Source organism: Notamacropus eugenii, chromosome 2, assembly GCF_028372415.1.
Source record: "Notamacropus eugenii isolate mMacEug1 chromosome 2, mMacEug1.pri_v2, whole genome shotgun sequence".
NCBI lineage: Eukaryota > Metazoa > Chordata > Mammalia > Diprotodontia > Macropodidae > Notamacropus > Notamacropus eugenii.
Window position 1 is genome coordinate 33,002,457 of NC_092873.1, and position 13,022 is coordinate 33,015,478.

At 34.6% G+C, this 13,022-nt stretch overlaps 1 protein-coding gene across 4 annotated transcripts in view; it reads right to left on the bottom strand.

Annotated features, from left to right (window-relative positions):
* Nucleotides 1–13,022, bottom strand: part of TLL1 (tolloid like 1) — a 410,556-nt gene that overhangs the window by 95,198 nt on the left and 302,336 nt on the right. For all 4 annotated transcript variants that reach the window (XR_011973863.1, XM_072639726.1, XM_072639725.1 and 1 more), the window contains exons 13-14: nucleotides 2,733–2,928; nucleotides 693–818 (exon numbers count right to left, since the gene is read on the bottom strand). Coding sequence is in view for 3 of the 4 variants with exons in the window: in XM_072639726.1 (XP_072495827.1) it covers nucleotides 693–818; nucleotides 2,733–2,928 (322 nt within the window). In the remaining variant the exon portion in view is untranslated. The remainder of the gene's footprint in view (nucleotides 1–692; nucleotides 819–2,732; nucleotides 2,929–13,022) is intronic.

The window sequence follows — 13,022 nt, forward strand, 5'->3', positions numbered from 1 at the left end:
CACTATATGAAGTCTTTCCTCATCTACCAGATGTATTCCCCCTCCAATTATCTTGTATTCATTTTTCATTTTATACATGGTGTCGATATTTCCCTAATTAAAATGTAAAGTCTTTGAGATGGGACAATTTCATTTTTGACTTTGTGTCTCTAACATGTTGCCTAGCATGTGGTACACAATAAATGCTTGATAAATGGTCAATGCTTCTATTGATTTCTAATTCTAGAGAGTACCAGTCCACATGCTCTGCCTATTTTTCTTGATCAAAAGACCCACAGTTATGTCTCACATCAATCCACTTGGGGGTAAATTTAACCCAAATTTTCCCATGAATGCATCAGAGCTGCTGTGCTTGGACACTGACATTGAGGAAATATGGAGAGTTAACTCATGTCTTTCCAGTTCCACAGGTATGCTGGCTTACAACAATATTGTACAAAATGGATCTTAAATCCCATGTTAGGAAGTATAGACACTGCAATACCAAAAGAATTACATTAATAAAGCAAGCTAATTTATAAGGCTATACCATGGCATGGAATAATTTATAAATAATAAACACTCTAGTGAAGTTAAAGTTGAGGCAGATTTGGCCAAAAATCATCTCCTACGATTATATATCTAGCACATTATGCAAAATGTGATTTTGATCCGATATGAGTTATTTATTTATTTTGGAAATGAGCACATACCTTCACAACTCCTTTTATCAGGCCCAAGCTCATAGCCAGGTTCACAAGCACACTGATAACTTCCCAAAGTATTTACACATTGCTGTTCACACCCTCCGTTGTCAGGTTTTGCGCATTCATCTTCCTCTATGGACAAGAGGGAGAATAATGAAATAACCTATTATAATCCTTCTCATTTCTGATGAGGTTGCCTTAATAAATGAATATGCTTTATAAAATATGTGTATATAAACATATATGTATATATCTATATGTGTATAAATACATATACATATAGAAACTAAATATCATGTATTTACATACATATGCACAAATACATTTATATCATCATTACAGTATTAAAAAATTCTATGGAATTAAAGGCATCCATTTTAAAAATAGAACGTGGTAAATCAACACTTTCATTCGAAACAACTGACATCTGCAGCCCTGTTTGTAATCTCTTTGTGGATGGCCTATAGGATTTTAGATGTCAGAAAACTAAATCTGGCCTAAGTAAGAAGAGAATGAATGGAAATTCATAAAAGTGTCACTTAAAGGTCACTTTATCTCCCAGAAAATGAATCTAGATTGTCCTGAATTTGTGTTCAAAAAGAGATTAACAGAATCACCCAAAGGTTTTGATGTGATTGATACTAAAAAGAAACAATAAATATCAGGATAAAAGAAAACTTTACAGATTATAGAATTTCTGAATGTTAATTGCATAGTAATATTTAGAATATTTGTGCTAACATGTTTTAAAAGCAATTATCAGTAGCAAGGATAAATAAAATCGACTCACTGATCTAATCCCTCTTTTTTAAATTCAGCTTAAATCTTTCTATATTAGTTGAACATACAACATGCTCCAGAAAACCTTGACAACACTTCCATTTTTCTCTTCTTCCATTTTTCTTCCATATGAAAGAGTACATAATAAAAAAATAACAAAAATATAAATGAAAATACAGTAATTAAAACTGTAATAAAAGGAAAATTTAAACATCATCCCTTGGAAAACACAAATATTTTCAAAATCTTTTCATGTATCCATCAGAGTATTTGTGAAGTGAAAAAAAATGAATAGTTTTTCCCTTACTCTGAATACATGGTGAACTCTGATGTCTATTAAAGAAACACTATATTTTTGCTCTTCGGAAGTAAAAAAAAAAAAGCTCTGTACTAAAAAGAAGTCCACACTTAAGGGCAAAGCTACCAAATAAAGCATTTTCCATTTTAGATTTGGGGTACAAATTTATTTTCCTATAGGGGAGATACGTTTTTAAGAGAAAATAATAAATGTAGGTTCCTCAAAAGATAAATAAATATGTGTTTGAACTTAGAGAAATAAAACAATGTCATTTTGATTCATCTAGTATAAAAAATATTAAAACTTTTCAAAGCATAAAAATCAGAAAGCTGCTGATTATAGAAATAAATTGTCATTTAGCTATATAATTAAAATAAATGGAGTTTTTGCATGCTAAAATGTTATGCTAAAGGACTTTGTGCATGAAATATGTGGTCAGACACTCATCCACCTATAGCGATTTAAGTCTTGCCTAGAAACAGTGAATGACTTAGAGGTTAGCATACCCCTCTCCCCCTTCTTAAAGTTATTAAGATTTCTCAAAGTAAAAAGAAGAAGGACTTAATGATAGGCATCATATTTTTGCTATAGAAACATAAATGCCCTCATTTCCCTAATACTGTATTTCATCACAACTATTTTGAACATTCAGAAGTACTGTCCATTCAGTAAACTAACTGTTCCTTAATACAATGTGAAGTATCAAATCACCACTACTGAGAGGAAAAAAGAAGCAAAATAAAGAGACAAAAGAGAGGAGAGAGAGAGAGAAAGAGAGAGGGGAAGAGGAGAAGAAGAAGAAGAAGAAGAAGAAGAAGAAGAAGAAGAAGAAGAAGAAGAAGAAGAAGAAGAAGAAGACGAAGAAGAAGAAGAAGAAGAAGAAGAAGAAGGAGGAGGAAGAGGAGGAGGAGGAGGAGGAGGAGGAGGAGATCAAATTTTCTCTAGTTAGAAAGAGTTTTGATGTGTACCTTTAAAAAAGTTAGCTGCAAACCCAGCTTTGTTAACTGTTCCATCTGAAACAAACTTCATCCACAGTGTATTAGAGGTTGATTTGATATCTTCCGGTTTATCATAACCACAAAAATGGCCAATCAAAGGACTATTTTCATTGGACCCATCTCGAATTTCCAGGTAGTCATAGGCACAGCTATCATGTCTTTCAATCTGCAATAGGAAAAATTGGTGCTGTCTTTTTTTGCTAAGTGTATGAACCATTTTTAGAGAATAGAATTTCTATGAAAATTATGATTCAAAAATAATTTTCAATGTCACTGTAACAGGCATATTTTATGCACATGGACACATATGAGCATGAAAGATTATGTATAATTATGTACATATTTTATTTCACCCTGCTTACAGTATTATTAAGGAGTATATATTACTGAAAAAATTTACGGGTATTCAGAATTCCTTTATACTTTGCAAACCAAAAAATGACCTCTTATCCACTGCTCTTCAACAAATGGGTAAATCTAAGAGATGAGTAGATCTCAAAGGTTTCTCTACCGAAAAAAAAGATAGATTCTCATATGAAATTGAATGTTTTTCTTTTTTTTCCTTTATATATAAAGAGATGGAAATGATGAGTCATGATATTAAATTTTCTTCAAAATTGGTGAAAATACACAGGGCCCCAAATAACTTATTTAAAAGACATAAAATAGTGTTATAATGATTTATTTTATTTCTTTAACTAAGTTATTCTTCCATTTCAGAAAATGTTGGAAATAAATTTCTTAACTAGTAATATTTTTTGCAATCTACCTGACATATGGAATTATACTCTTCTTAAGCCTATGAAATACTTTACTTTTGACTGGCTTGGGTATAATTGAATCTATGTGTTATATGTCCACCACTGGCTTTCCAATGCCTATAGTAAACAAGTCTTTCATTTAAACTAATTTCATTTTATTTTTCCTACAGGTTTGGAAAATGATTCATTTCTTGTCCAGGAGAAAATGTAAATATCAGGTCAGATACTTAGCTCATGAAGTTTTCTGAAACTTTATAAGCTCGATGTGTTTTGCTGTTGTTTTGTTTTGTTTACCCCTACTCTTGGTGACAAATTTTCACTATACTTAACTGTGACAAATTTGAACTGGGAATTATTGTTTGCTTTTAAAGACTGGATCTTTAAAAGGACACTTTGCTGTCTTTTAGCAACAGAAACAGAAAGAAATTCCACTAGTTCAATAATTTCAATAAAGTCGACACTTTTGATAAAAATTAAATAAGGAAATTATCAGGCATATCATTGATAGCAAACCATGAGAGGGTGGGGAAGGGAATAAACATTTATATACTGCCAACTGTGTGCCAGGCACCATGTTTAGACTTTTTTAGAAATATTATTATCATATTTGAAGATAACAATAACTGTGCAATGAAAATACTATTATTCTCTAAATTTACAATTGAAGAAACTGGGAGAGAGGTTGAGTGACCTGCTCAGGGTCATGCAGTTAGTAAGACTCTAAGGCTGAATGAGAAGTCAGGGTCATCAACTGTCTCTGCAGCTCTGTATATCCTCTTCATTTTACAATATGATATTTTATATATTGCCTAATTAAGAAGTCCCTTCTTACCTATACTGCATGTTAAATATTATACATCATATTATATATCAACTATATGTTCACACGAATAAGGAGTATGAATTTCAGTGGAAGATAATCTCACTATTTAGAAATAGGCACAACACATTTTCTCTAACAGCACAAATTTCTTTATCTAGTAATATAATGGGGCAGCACAGTGGAGATAACGCCAGGCCTAGTGTCAGGAAGACTCATTACCCTGAGCTCAAATCTGCCCTCAGACACTTACTAGCTGTGCCTGGACAAGTCATTTAATCCTGTTGGTCTCAGTTTCCTCATCTGTAAAATGAGCTGGAAAAGAAAATGGCAAATCACTCCAGTATGTTTGTCAGAAAAACTCCAAATGGGGTCATGAAAAGCTGGATACAACTAAAACTGACTGAAAACAGCAAAAAAATAATGTAACAAGTAGTTAGGTATAAACACCTAGATTCGGGAAATGAAGTAGGTTGAGTATAACGATCTTAAGTTAAGAACTTCAAGTTCAATCTGGCCAAGAAAGAATAAAAAAGAATAGGAAGGCCAAGGAATTTATATAAAGTTTGGCATTTTATTTCAATCTAATTTCTAGTTCAAATTTAAAGTGACCAAATACATTGTCATGTACAATCACACATCATCAATGCTTTTTAAAAGCGATAGTGTTGATTTCTTACACTTACTAAGGTATTCAAAAGTGAAAACACTTTGGACTATGTATCTTAAACTGACAAAAATAAATTCACAATAGTATCGAAAAGAGTAGGAAGTTTTATGTGGTCTTCAGTAAAGATATGTTGTGGGAAAACTTCTAATATGATTGTTCTTAAGAATGCCAAGATTCTACATGTTAATATACTTTAAAAGGTTCATGAAATAAAAAAAAAAATTAGCTAGTTGAGCAAAGTTTCTGCCAAAGAAATTGCTTGCAAAGGGTTAGCCTAGAAGATAGTATTGCTAGTGAAAAACTGCAAAAATACCAGTTTAGTGATGGTTATTCATGTGCTCCAAAAGGAGAGGAAAACCTTAATGTAGGAGTGACAAGCTAAAAGCTTATTGGATAGATCTGATTTAAAAGTCAAAGATAACTAAATAAAGGTTATCTGCATGTCTTTCATGTGAAGTTTCTTTATGTAGATCAGATCTATGAGGGGAACTACCATCTTGAGTTCTGAAGAGAGGACCCAGTAGTCTAGTTTAGAACAACATTCGTGCCACAAGAAGAAATGGTGTTAGCTGGCGAAGATTAGAGATGTTTATTAAGAGCTATAAGCACACATACACACACATTCACACTACTATTAGAAATGTAGGAAACAAAGCAAACTAGATTTCCCCTTATTAAATGCAAGAGGCAAATTAACTCCCTTTGAAATTATAAACAATAACATGTTTGTGGCCAAAATAAACTGGGTTTGAATCTCTACTCTGTCCTTATTTTTGCCCTTTATTTTGTAAGCCTTTGGCATGACAGGTAATGTCAATAAAAATTTAGATTTGTTCAGGCCTTTGCTTTTCTAAAACACTTCATATAAAGGCTAGGTATAAGGATTGGACCTTAAGTTTCACTGAGAAGTCCAAGACTTTTCATATAAGAAGGTTCATGAAATATATTTGCTGAATGACCTGAAAGAATCAGTAAATGAAACAAAAGATTATACCCAGACCAAGAAAAACCAAGGACAAAAATAAGAGCCTAAACAGCTAACATTTCCTTCTACTGAGGTTTTAATTAATTGTACAGGAGTATGCAGCTCCATGGATTCAACCCATTCCCATAAAATTATGTGCAAATAAAATAAAAATTCAAAGGTGCTTTAATTTCACATCTGATTGATTCTCATTTGTCAATTAAATCACTCCTTCCATTCTTTCAATATTCAGCCAAATAGTTAATGTTCTATAACCAACAGTCCTGTCAAGTTTATCTAGCACTCACTATAATCCCGGTAGAATACCTATGGAAAACCTTTATAAGTCTCTGAACAGATAATTAACATACAAACTCAGATTCATATCCATGTCGTAATTCTTAGTCCATTGTGCTGTCACTACATGGTAAGCTTTCAATCAAAGCCAATTTCATCTGTCACCTGACAGCTATTTTATAATACATTAAAATAAAGATCAAGTAATTACTTCTACTGTTTATAGACACAATCTTAATTGTATACATTATGGTTATGTAGAGATAGTTTTTGAAGACAAGATCTAGCAGTGTACTGGAAGAAGTCAAACTACAGGATGAAAAAGTGTTAAGTAGCAGAGTTGTTAGCTGTTTAATAAGTGCTATAAGCACACATGTGCTCACACACACACACACAAACACTCTACTGGAAGTAGGATGACAACTGGGGAGCAAATTAAGCCAAATGCTACATCTATGCATATGTATATGCATATGAATATCTTCTAAAAGAAGAGGTATTTTCATCATTATAGAACTACAACTGATATTTGAAAAAGCTACAGCAAATTTTAAATCTTTTGGAACTCAAATTCCAGCTATTACCTTGACTTTAAATTGCCCAGTAGTTGCTGTTCAATATATAAACTATGGTAGTATTCATGTATTGTTTATTAAATATCTGTTACAGGCCAAGCATTGGAGTGGGTGTTAGGAACACAAAACCAAAATCAATACAGTTCTTACCTTCAAAAGTATATAATCAAGTAATAGGGTATGATGTACGTAAATCGCTATGATATAAAATGATTAAATGCAGAGGACAAGTAGTACAGTCTGTGAAATGAGAGATTTAAGGAGGAAGCGCCTCCTACTGGGATGGGGAAAAACAAGGAGAGTGAAAAAACAGGAAGAGATCAAGGAAGACTTCATGTAGGGAAATACGTCAGTAAGTAGAGATAGTGGAGCAATCCATTCCACACAAGGGACCTGGGCTCAGTCAACATTTTCACATTAATGACACAGGATTAAGGCATAAGATCTTTGCTAGATGAAAAAATGTTAATGTTTCACAATGGCAGTGTAACCAGGACCAAAATTTATTCACCCAATGATTGCTTTTCTTTATAGTTCATCATCTATTTATAAAATAATGACAGAATGAATTAAATACAGCATATATGTATATATGTGTACACACACACACACACACACACACACACACACACACACACACTCCTATCTTCCACAAAGACAAGTTTTAAGTTAACAGGAAATATTTAAAAGACTTGAACTGCTTCTAATTAGGCAAATAGCCTAAACATTACAGGCTAAAAGTCTTAGTGTGCAGGTCTAGGATGTTTTACCACAGTAATGACAGTTCAGGCTGTCAGATGCCTCATAATTATGAGTAGAACATTCCAAAATGGAAAATGCATAGAAATGTTAACAAGTAGAACAGATTTAAAAACACTGAAAATTAACATGTGCATAAAGGGAAGGAATTCCAATTCAAGCATGTGTATTCCCTATGTTTATTTCACTTTTTTGCTTTATTTACTTTTGTTTGAAGTCTTTGCTATAAATATTTCCTGTCTCCAAAGCTTTCCCTTCTGCTTTAAGTGCTGAAAGGTTTTTTTTTTTTTTGCTGTTATTGTGGGGGGGGGGGGTTGTTGTTGTTAAATAAGAGGATGATGCAATGTTTTCAATTTATTTTTTCTCCTTTTTGTTTAATTTGGATGAAAAGATAAAATAATAAAAGTTCACTGATGAAGAGACCTCCTAGAGTGGAGACTCCCTACACCAATGCAGATCTAAAAGTGTTCTAAAAGTAATAGTCACCTGGCATGCTGAAAAGTTAAGGTCACACAGAATGTGCCATAGTCAGATACAGATCCTCCTGTATCTCAGCCTAGATAACTATCTTCTCCAGTGTTTTGTTTCTCGGAATTTTTCAAATTAGGATGTGTTTTTTTCAACAAGTCTACTGATATAACATTTTCTGAGGATAAAGAATAAATTCACTAATTATTAAATGAGGTTATTATACTAATAACTTTGCACATGAAAAATTGCACGTTATCATCAAGCAATTATTCATAGAATCATAGCTAGAAAAGGATATCCCTTGCTTCATGTGGCAGTGATTTCACTCTTCCAGTTCCTCAGAGAGTTCATTCACCTGTTCATCAACATTTAAAATTCCTTCAACAAACAATAAAGACTTTCAAGCCACAATTATGTTTTGCCATTGTCAAATGTTTGTACTATCTAATTTCAGGTAAAATTGTTGACCTGCCAGTAATTATCAATCTATTCTATGATTGACAATTAATAGCAGGGGCAGGTAGTCCTGGAGTCAGGAAGTCTCATCAAGGCCTCAGACACTTATTAATTGTGTGACCTAGGGCAAGTCACTTAACCCTATTTGCCTCAGTTCCCTTGCCTGTAAAATGAACTAGAGATGGAAATGGCAAAGCATTCCAGTGTCGTTGCCAATAAAACCCCAAATGGGGTCATGAAGAGTTGGACATGAATGAAAATGACTGAACAACAGCCACACAATTCTATGACAGTTAAGTATGAAAATGTCAAGTTTGTTTTCTTTTTAGTACCTTCTTCTTCTAAATCTTGCACTCCCGTATTATTAAAGAGGAATTCCACAAAATGTCTCCTCCACAAAGCTTTTGAAGTTTGGAGAATAACTGAATGATTCTTTTACCTGTCTGTACACGTTTTTATACCCAAACAGAATCTCTGATTCCAAAGTTGGAAGAAGCATCACATGCCATTTATTTTAAAGAACTCGAATAAAACTTATCTCTAAAAATAACTTTCACTCTTTCTTTGCTTGAATACCTCCAGTGACAGGAAACCAGTTACTTTTGATCATTTTTTCAACTGTTGTATACTTTTGCCTTGCTCTAATTGTTGAGGAGGTTTCCTTTTCATAAAGTTGAAATCTTCTGCTTGGCTAAACATATCTATCTACCACTATTAGTTCTTCCTTCTGGGGCCAAGAAAAATAAGTTTAACCCCTCTTGTACTTAAAAGGTTTTCAAATATTTTCTCTCCCTTCTCTCCTTGTCTCTCCCTCTCTATCTTCTCTCTCTCTTTCTCTCTCTCTCCATCTTCTCTCTCTCTCTCTCTCTCTCTCTCTCTCTCTCTCTCTCTCTCTCTCTCTCTCTCTCTCTCTCTCTCTCTTCTCTTTAAACAAAGGAGTTAAATACAAGCTTTTTTTTGGCAGGGAAGGCCCTTGATGTTCAGGGGACCAGAAAAAGCTTTGAGCAGAAGCAGAGGAAAACCATGAGACAGAGACAGGGAAGTAATAATGGATTTCCTCTCACCTCCAAGCTTCCAAAGTAGAAGCTCGTTGTGGACATAAGACTGTTTTTCATTTTATCTTTCCATCCACAGGACACAACAAAGTGTCATGCACATAGCAGGCATTTAATTAAGGCATGTTGGATTAGATTGGCTCTGATTTTCCCTTGTCTGTCTGTATTTGTCCTTCGTTTTCGAAGTAAACCATGACATCAGAGAAGTGATGACATGACTTGCACTTGACTTTGCTTTGAGTGAGGGAGGGCTGTGCAAGATCATCAGCTTCACTTTCCCCTCCTGAGAGATCTGGATCCAGTGACTGAATATTCATCAGGATGATGGGAGAAGGCCCAGGAGGCAATGGGAGAACTTGGCTTATTCAGGTACTCACTTAGAGTGAGGTTAGGCCATTCAGTGAATAAGCCTCTCTAAGAAGTAATTAGGGAATGGCCCCTTTAATGAGCAAAAGAAAAAAAATAAGTAAATCAAGCTGGGAGCCAAAGAACAACAGTTTTGACAACCACTCTGAAGTCAGGAGGGTCCAAAAAACAGCTGTTAAGTGAAGTTTGGGCAGGGACCTAATGGTGTGCAATCTATGGACTTCAGAGTGCACTAGGCTTAAGGTTTGGGGAAAGACAAGAAAGAGAAAAGGAGAGGGGGGGAAGAGAGAGAAAAGAAAGAAAGAAAGAAAGAAAGAAAGAAAGAAAGAAAGAAAGAAAGAAAGAAAGAAAGAAAGAAAGAAAGAAAGAAAGAAAGAAAGAAAGAAAGAAAGAAAGAAAGAAAGAAAGAAAGAAAGAAAGAAAGAAAGAAAGAAAAAGATTCAGAAATCTAGCCAGTAAATCCCAAGTTAATTGGCCATCCAAATTTACCTTCCTTTGGAGAGAAGGAAGGGGTGGGGGGACAGAAGGGAGTGAATAAGCTGAGTTATCCAACTAGCTACATCCCCATTCAGGCTGCTTGGTCTACTCACAGGTCTGTGTTCATACATTTGTGATGACTTCCTGATTTTTGGAAATTTGATTTACACTTTCGTTACAGACCACAGACTTCCTAATTTCTTATTTGACCCAGATTTTTCTTCCTTCCTCTGTTGTGACTCCAACTCACCTTTCCAACCTCAATTACTCCTCCTTCTACATGCTGCAATCTTTTCAAATTGGTCTTCTCTGTGTTCTTCACTCCTAAGACATCTCCCGTCTTCATACTTCTCTCTTCTATGCCTTGAATGCATTACTTCTCTACTTCTGACTAATGAAGTACTCCTTCTATATGGTAAAATTCAGTTACTATCTTTTGAGCTAAACTTTTTCCTTAATTCTCCTAATTGCTAGAGCCCTCCCCACAAAAAAATCAACAATTGTATTTACTTTGCTTGTACGTATATATTTATAAAATTTATATATATAAATTAGCTATATACATAGTTAATCAATCAATACTTATTAAGGACCCACTATGTGCTAGGCACTATGCTAAGCATTAGGGGATACAAAAAGTGGCTAAAGACAGTCCCTTCTCTGAAGAAACTTACAATCTAGTGCGGGAGACATGCAAATATATACATACATACATACATACACACACACACAGAGCAGAATACATACAGAATAAATAGGGAGTAATTAACAAAAGAAAGGCACTAGAATTAGGAATGGTTGGTGAAGGTTCTTAGGAAGGATTTTAGCTGAGACTTAAAGGAAACTAGAAGCCATATTAAGTTTCTTTTTACAGTGCATAGTTTGATATATACTATATGCACTGCACCTATGTCTCCTCTGTTACAACGTGAGCTCATTGTGAATAGGAATTGTCTTATTCTGTGTTTTATTCACTAGTATTTCTACTGCCTTGCACAGTGTCTGGCACACAGAAGCCATTTAATCCAGGCTTTTTCAATTGACTTCATTAACTTTTCAGGCTGCATTGCTGACTCATCTTCATAGGACTTTATGTAACATGTCATATAACCCTCTTCACTCTGGAAGCTCACTCCATCCTAGACTATTTCTCAAAGTGTCAGTGTCCCCTGTAACCTCTGCCCCTGTGGCTTCTCCCTCCAATTGACTAATTCCTCCTAGAACCTCCAATTTGAGGAAAAGACACAGGGCAATCATATGCTCATTCGTCTAAAGGCTGCACTCGTCTCATTTCCAAAGGACTTTCTCTGCTATACCAACCCCCCATCCTAGAGCTAGGTACCTTCACACACACACACACACACACACGCGCGCGCACGCACACACACACACACATACACACACACACACACACACACACACACACACCCCTCACCATTGCTTTTCAACTCTCCTCAAGGGGGTCTGACTGGTGTTAAAAGAAGGGAGGGCAGAGTTGCTGTAGCTGGCCATGGAGGAATCTTGCTTGGCTGTTGTGGTAGGGAGAAGACAGTTTGTTTGCATACCTAGTCCATGGCTGCTGCCCTAAGCAGGAAGTGCCTCTTATGATTTATTTTTGGAAGGTTTTTTTTTCAGTGTATCTAGTTTCCAATTCCAACAGTTTAATGAAGATTTAAATAAAATGCTAGACATTTTAAGGCAAAGCCTAGCACTTTATTTAGATCTTCATTAAACGGTTGGAATTAAGAACTGAACATACATAATATATGTGTTCACTTCTACCATTAGAATGCAAGCTTCTTGAAAGCAAAGACTTTCTTGCAGCTCGTATTTTTATTTTTATTATATTTTGTATTTTTTTCTCCATCATATCTCTCTTATGGTGCCTGGCACAAATAAGCACATAATAAATGCTTGCTAATTAACTCTCTTGGCTCACTTAGTTGACAAAAGCTATCTTGTATTCCTGGAGGCCTTGGACACTACATCTTGACTTGCTAACTAAGAGATGTTTGATTCACTTCTGTCCTCACTGGAAAAAACTCAGGGTTTTCTGACCCTGGAACTGAACCGATGTTCAGTTTGTTTTTGGTCTTGGCTTGTTATGACTCACATAACTGTTGTCAATTATTTCCTGACAATACAAACACTTTTTGATGATAATGATGATGATGATGATGATGATGATGATGATGATGATGATGGTGACTATGATGATGATGACGACGACGATGATGCTGACAACAATAATGATGGTGGATGCTGGGCCAGTAAAATTCCATTTTCTACCTTAAAAAATCTTTGTTTAATCCAAAACAATAAAAGAAATGCTACCTTAGAAAATTTAACAGAAGATAGCTTCCCCACTCTAATAGTAGCTTTAAAAAAAAAATAAGAGCAGTTATTTAGTGGTATCCTCAAGCAGCCTTATGGAACAAGATTACACATTTGTCAAGGGAAACCACTATCAGTTGTTAAAATATTCCTATTCAAGTAGCACAGATAAAATAAACTGACTTTAATCTTCTTGAGAAATTCTACAACAGGAAGAGGAAAAAACATCTTTTAACTCCCAAGGTTACATTTTAT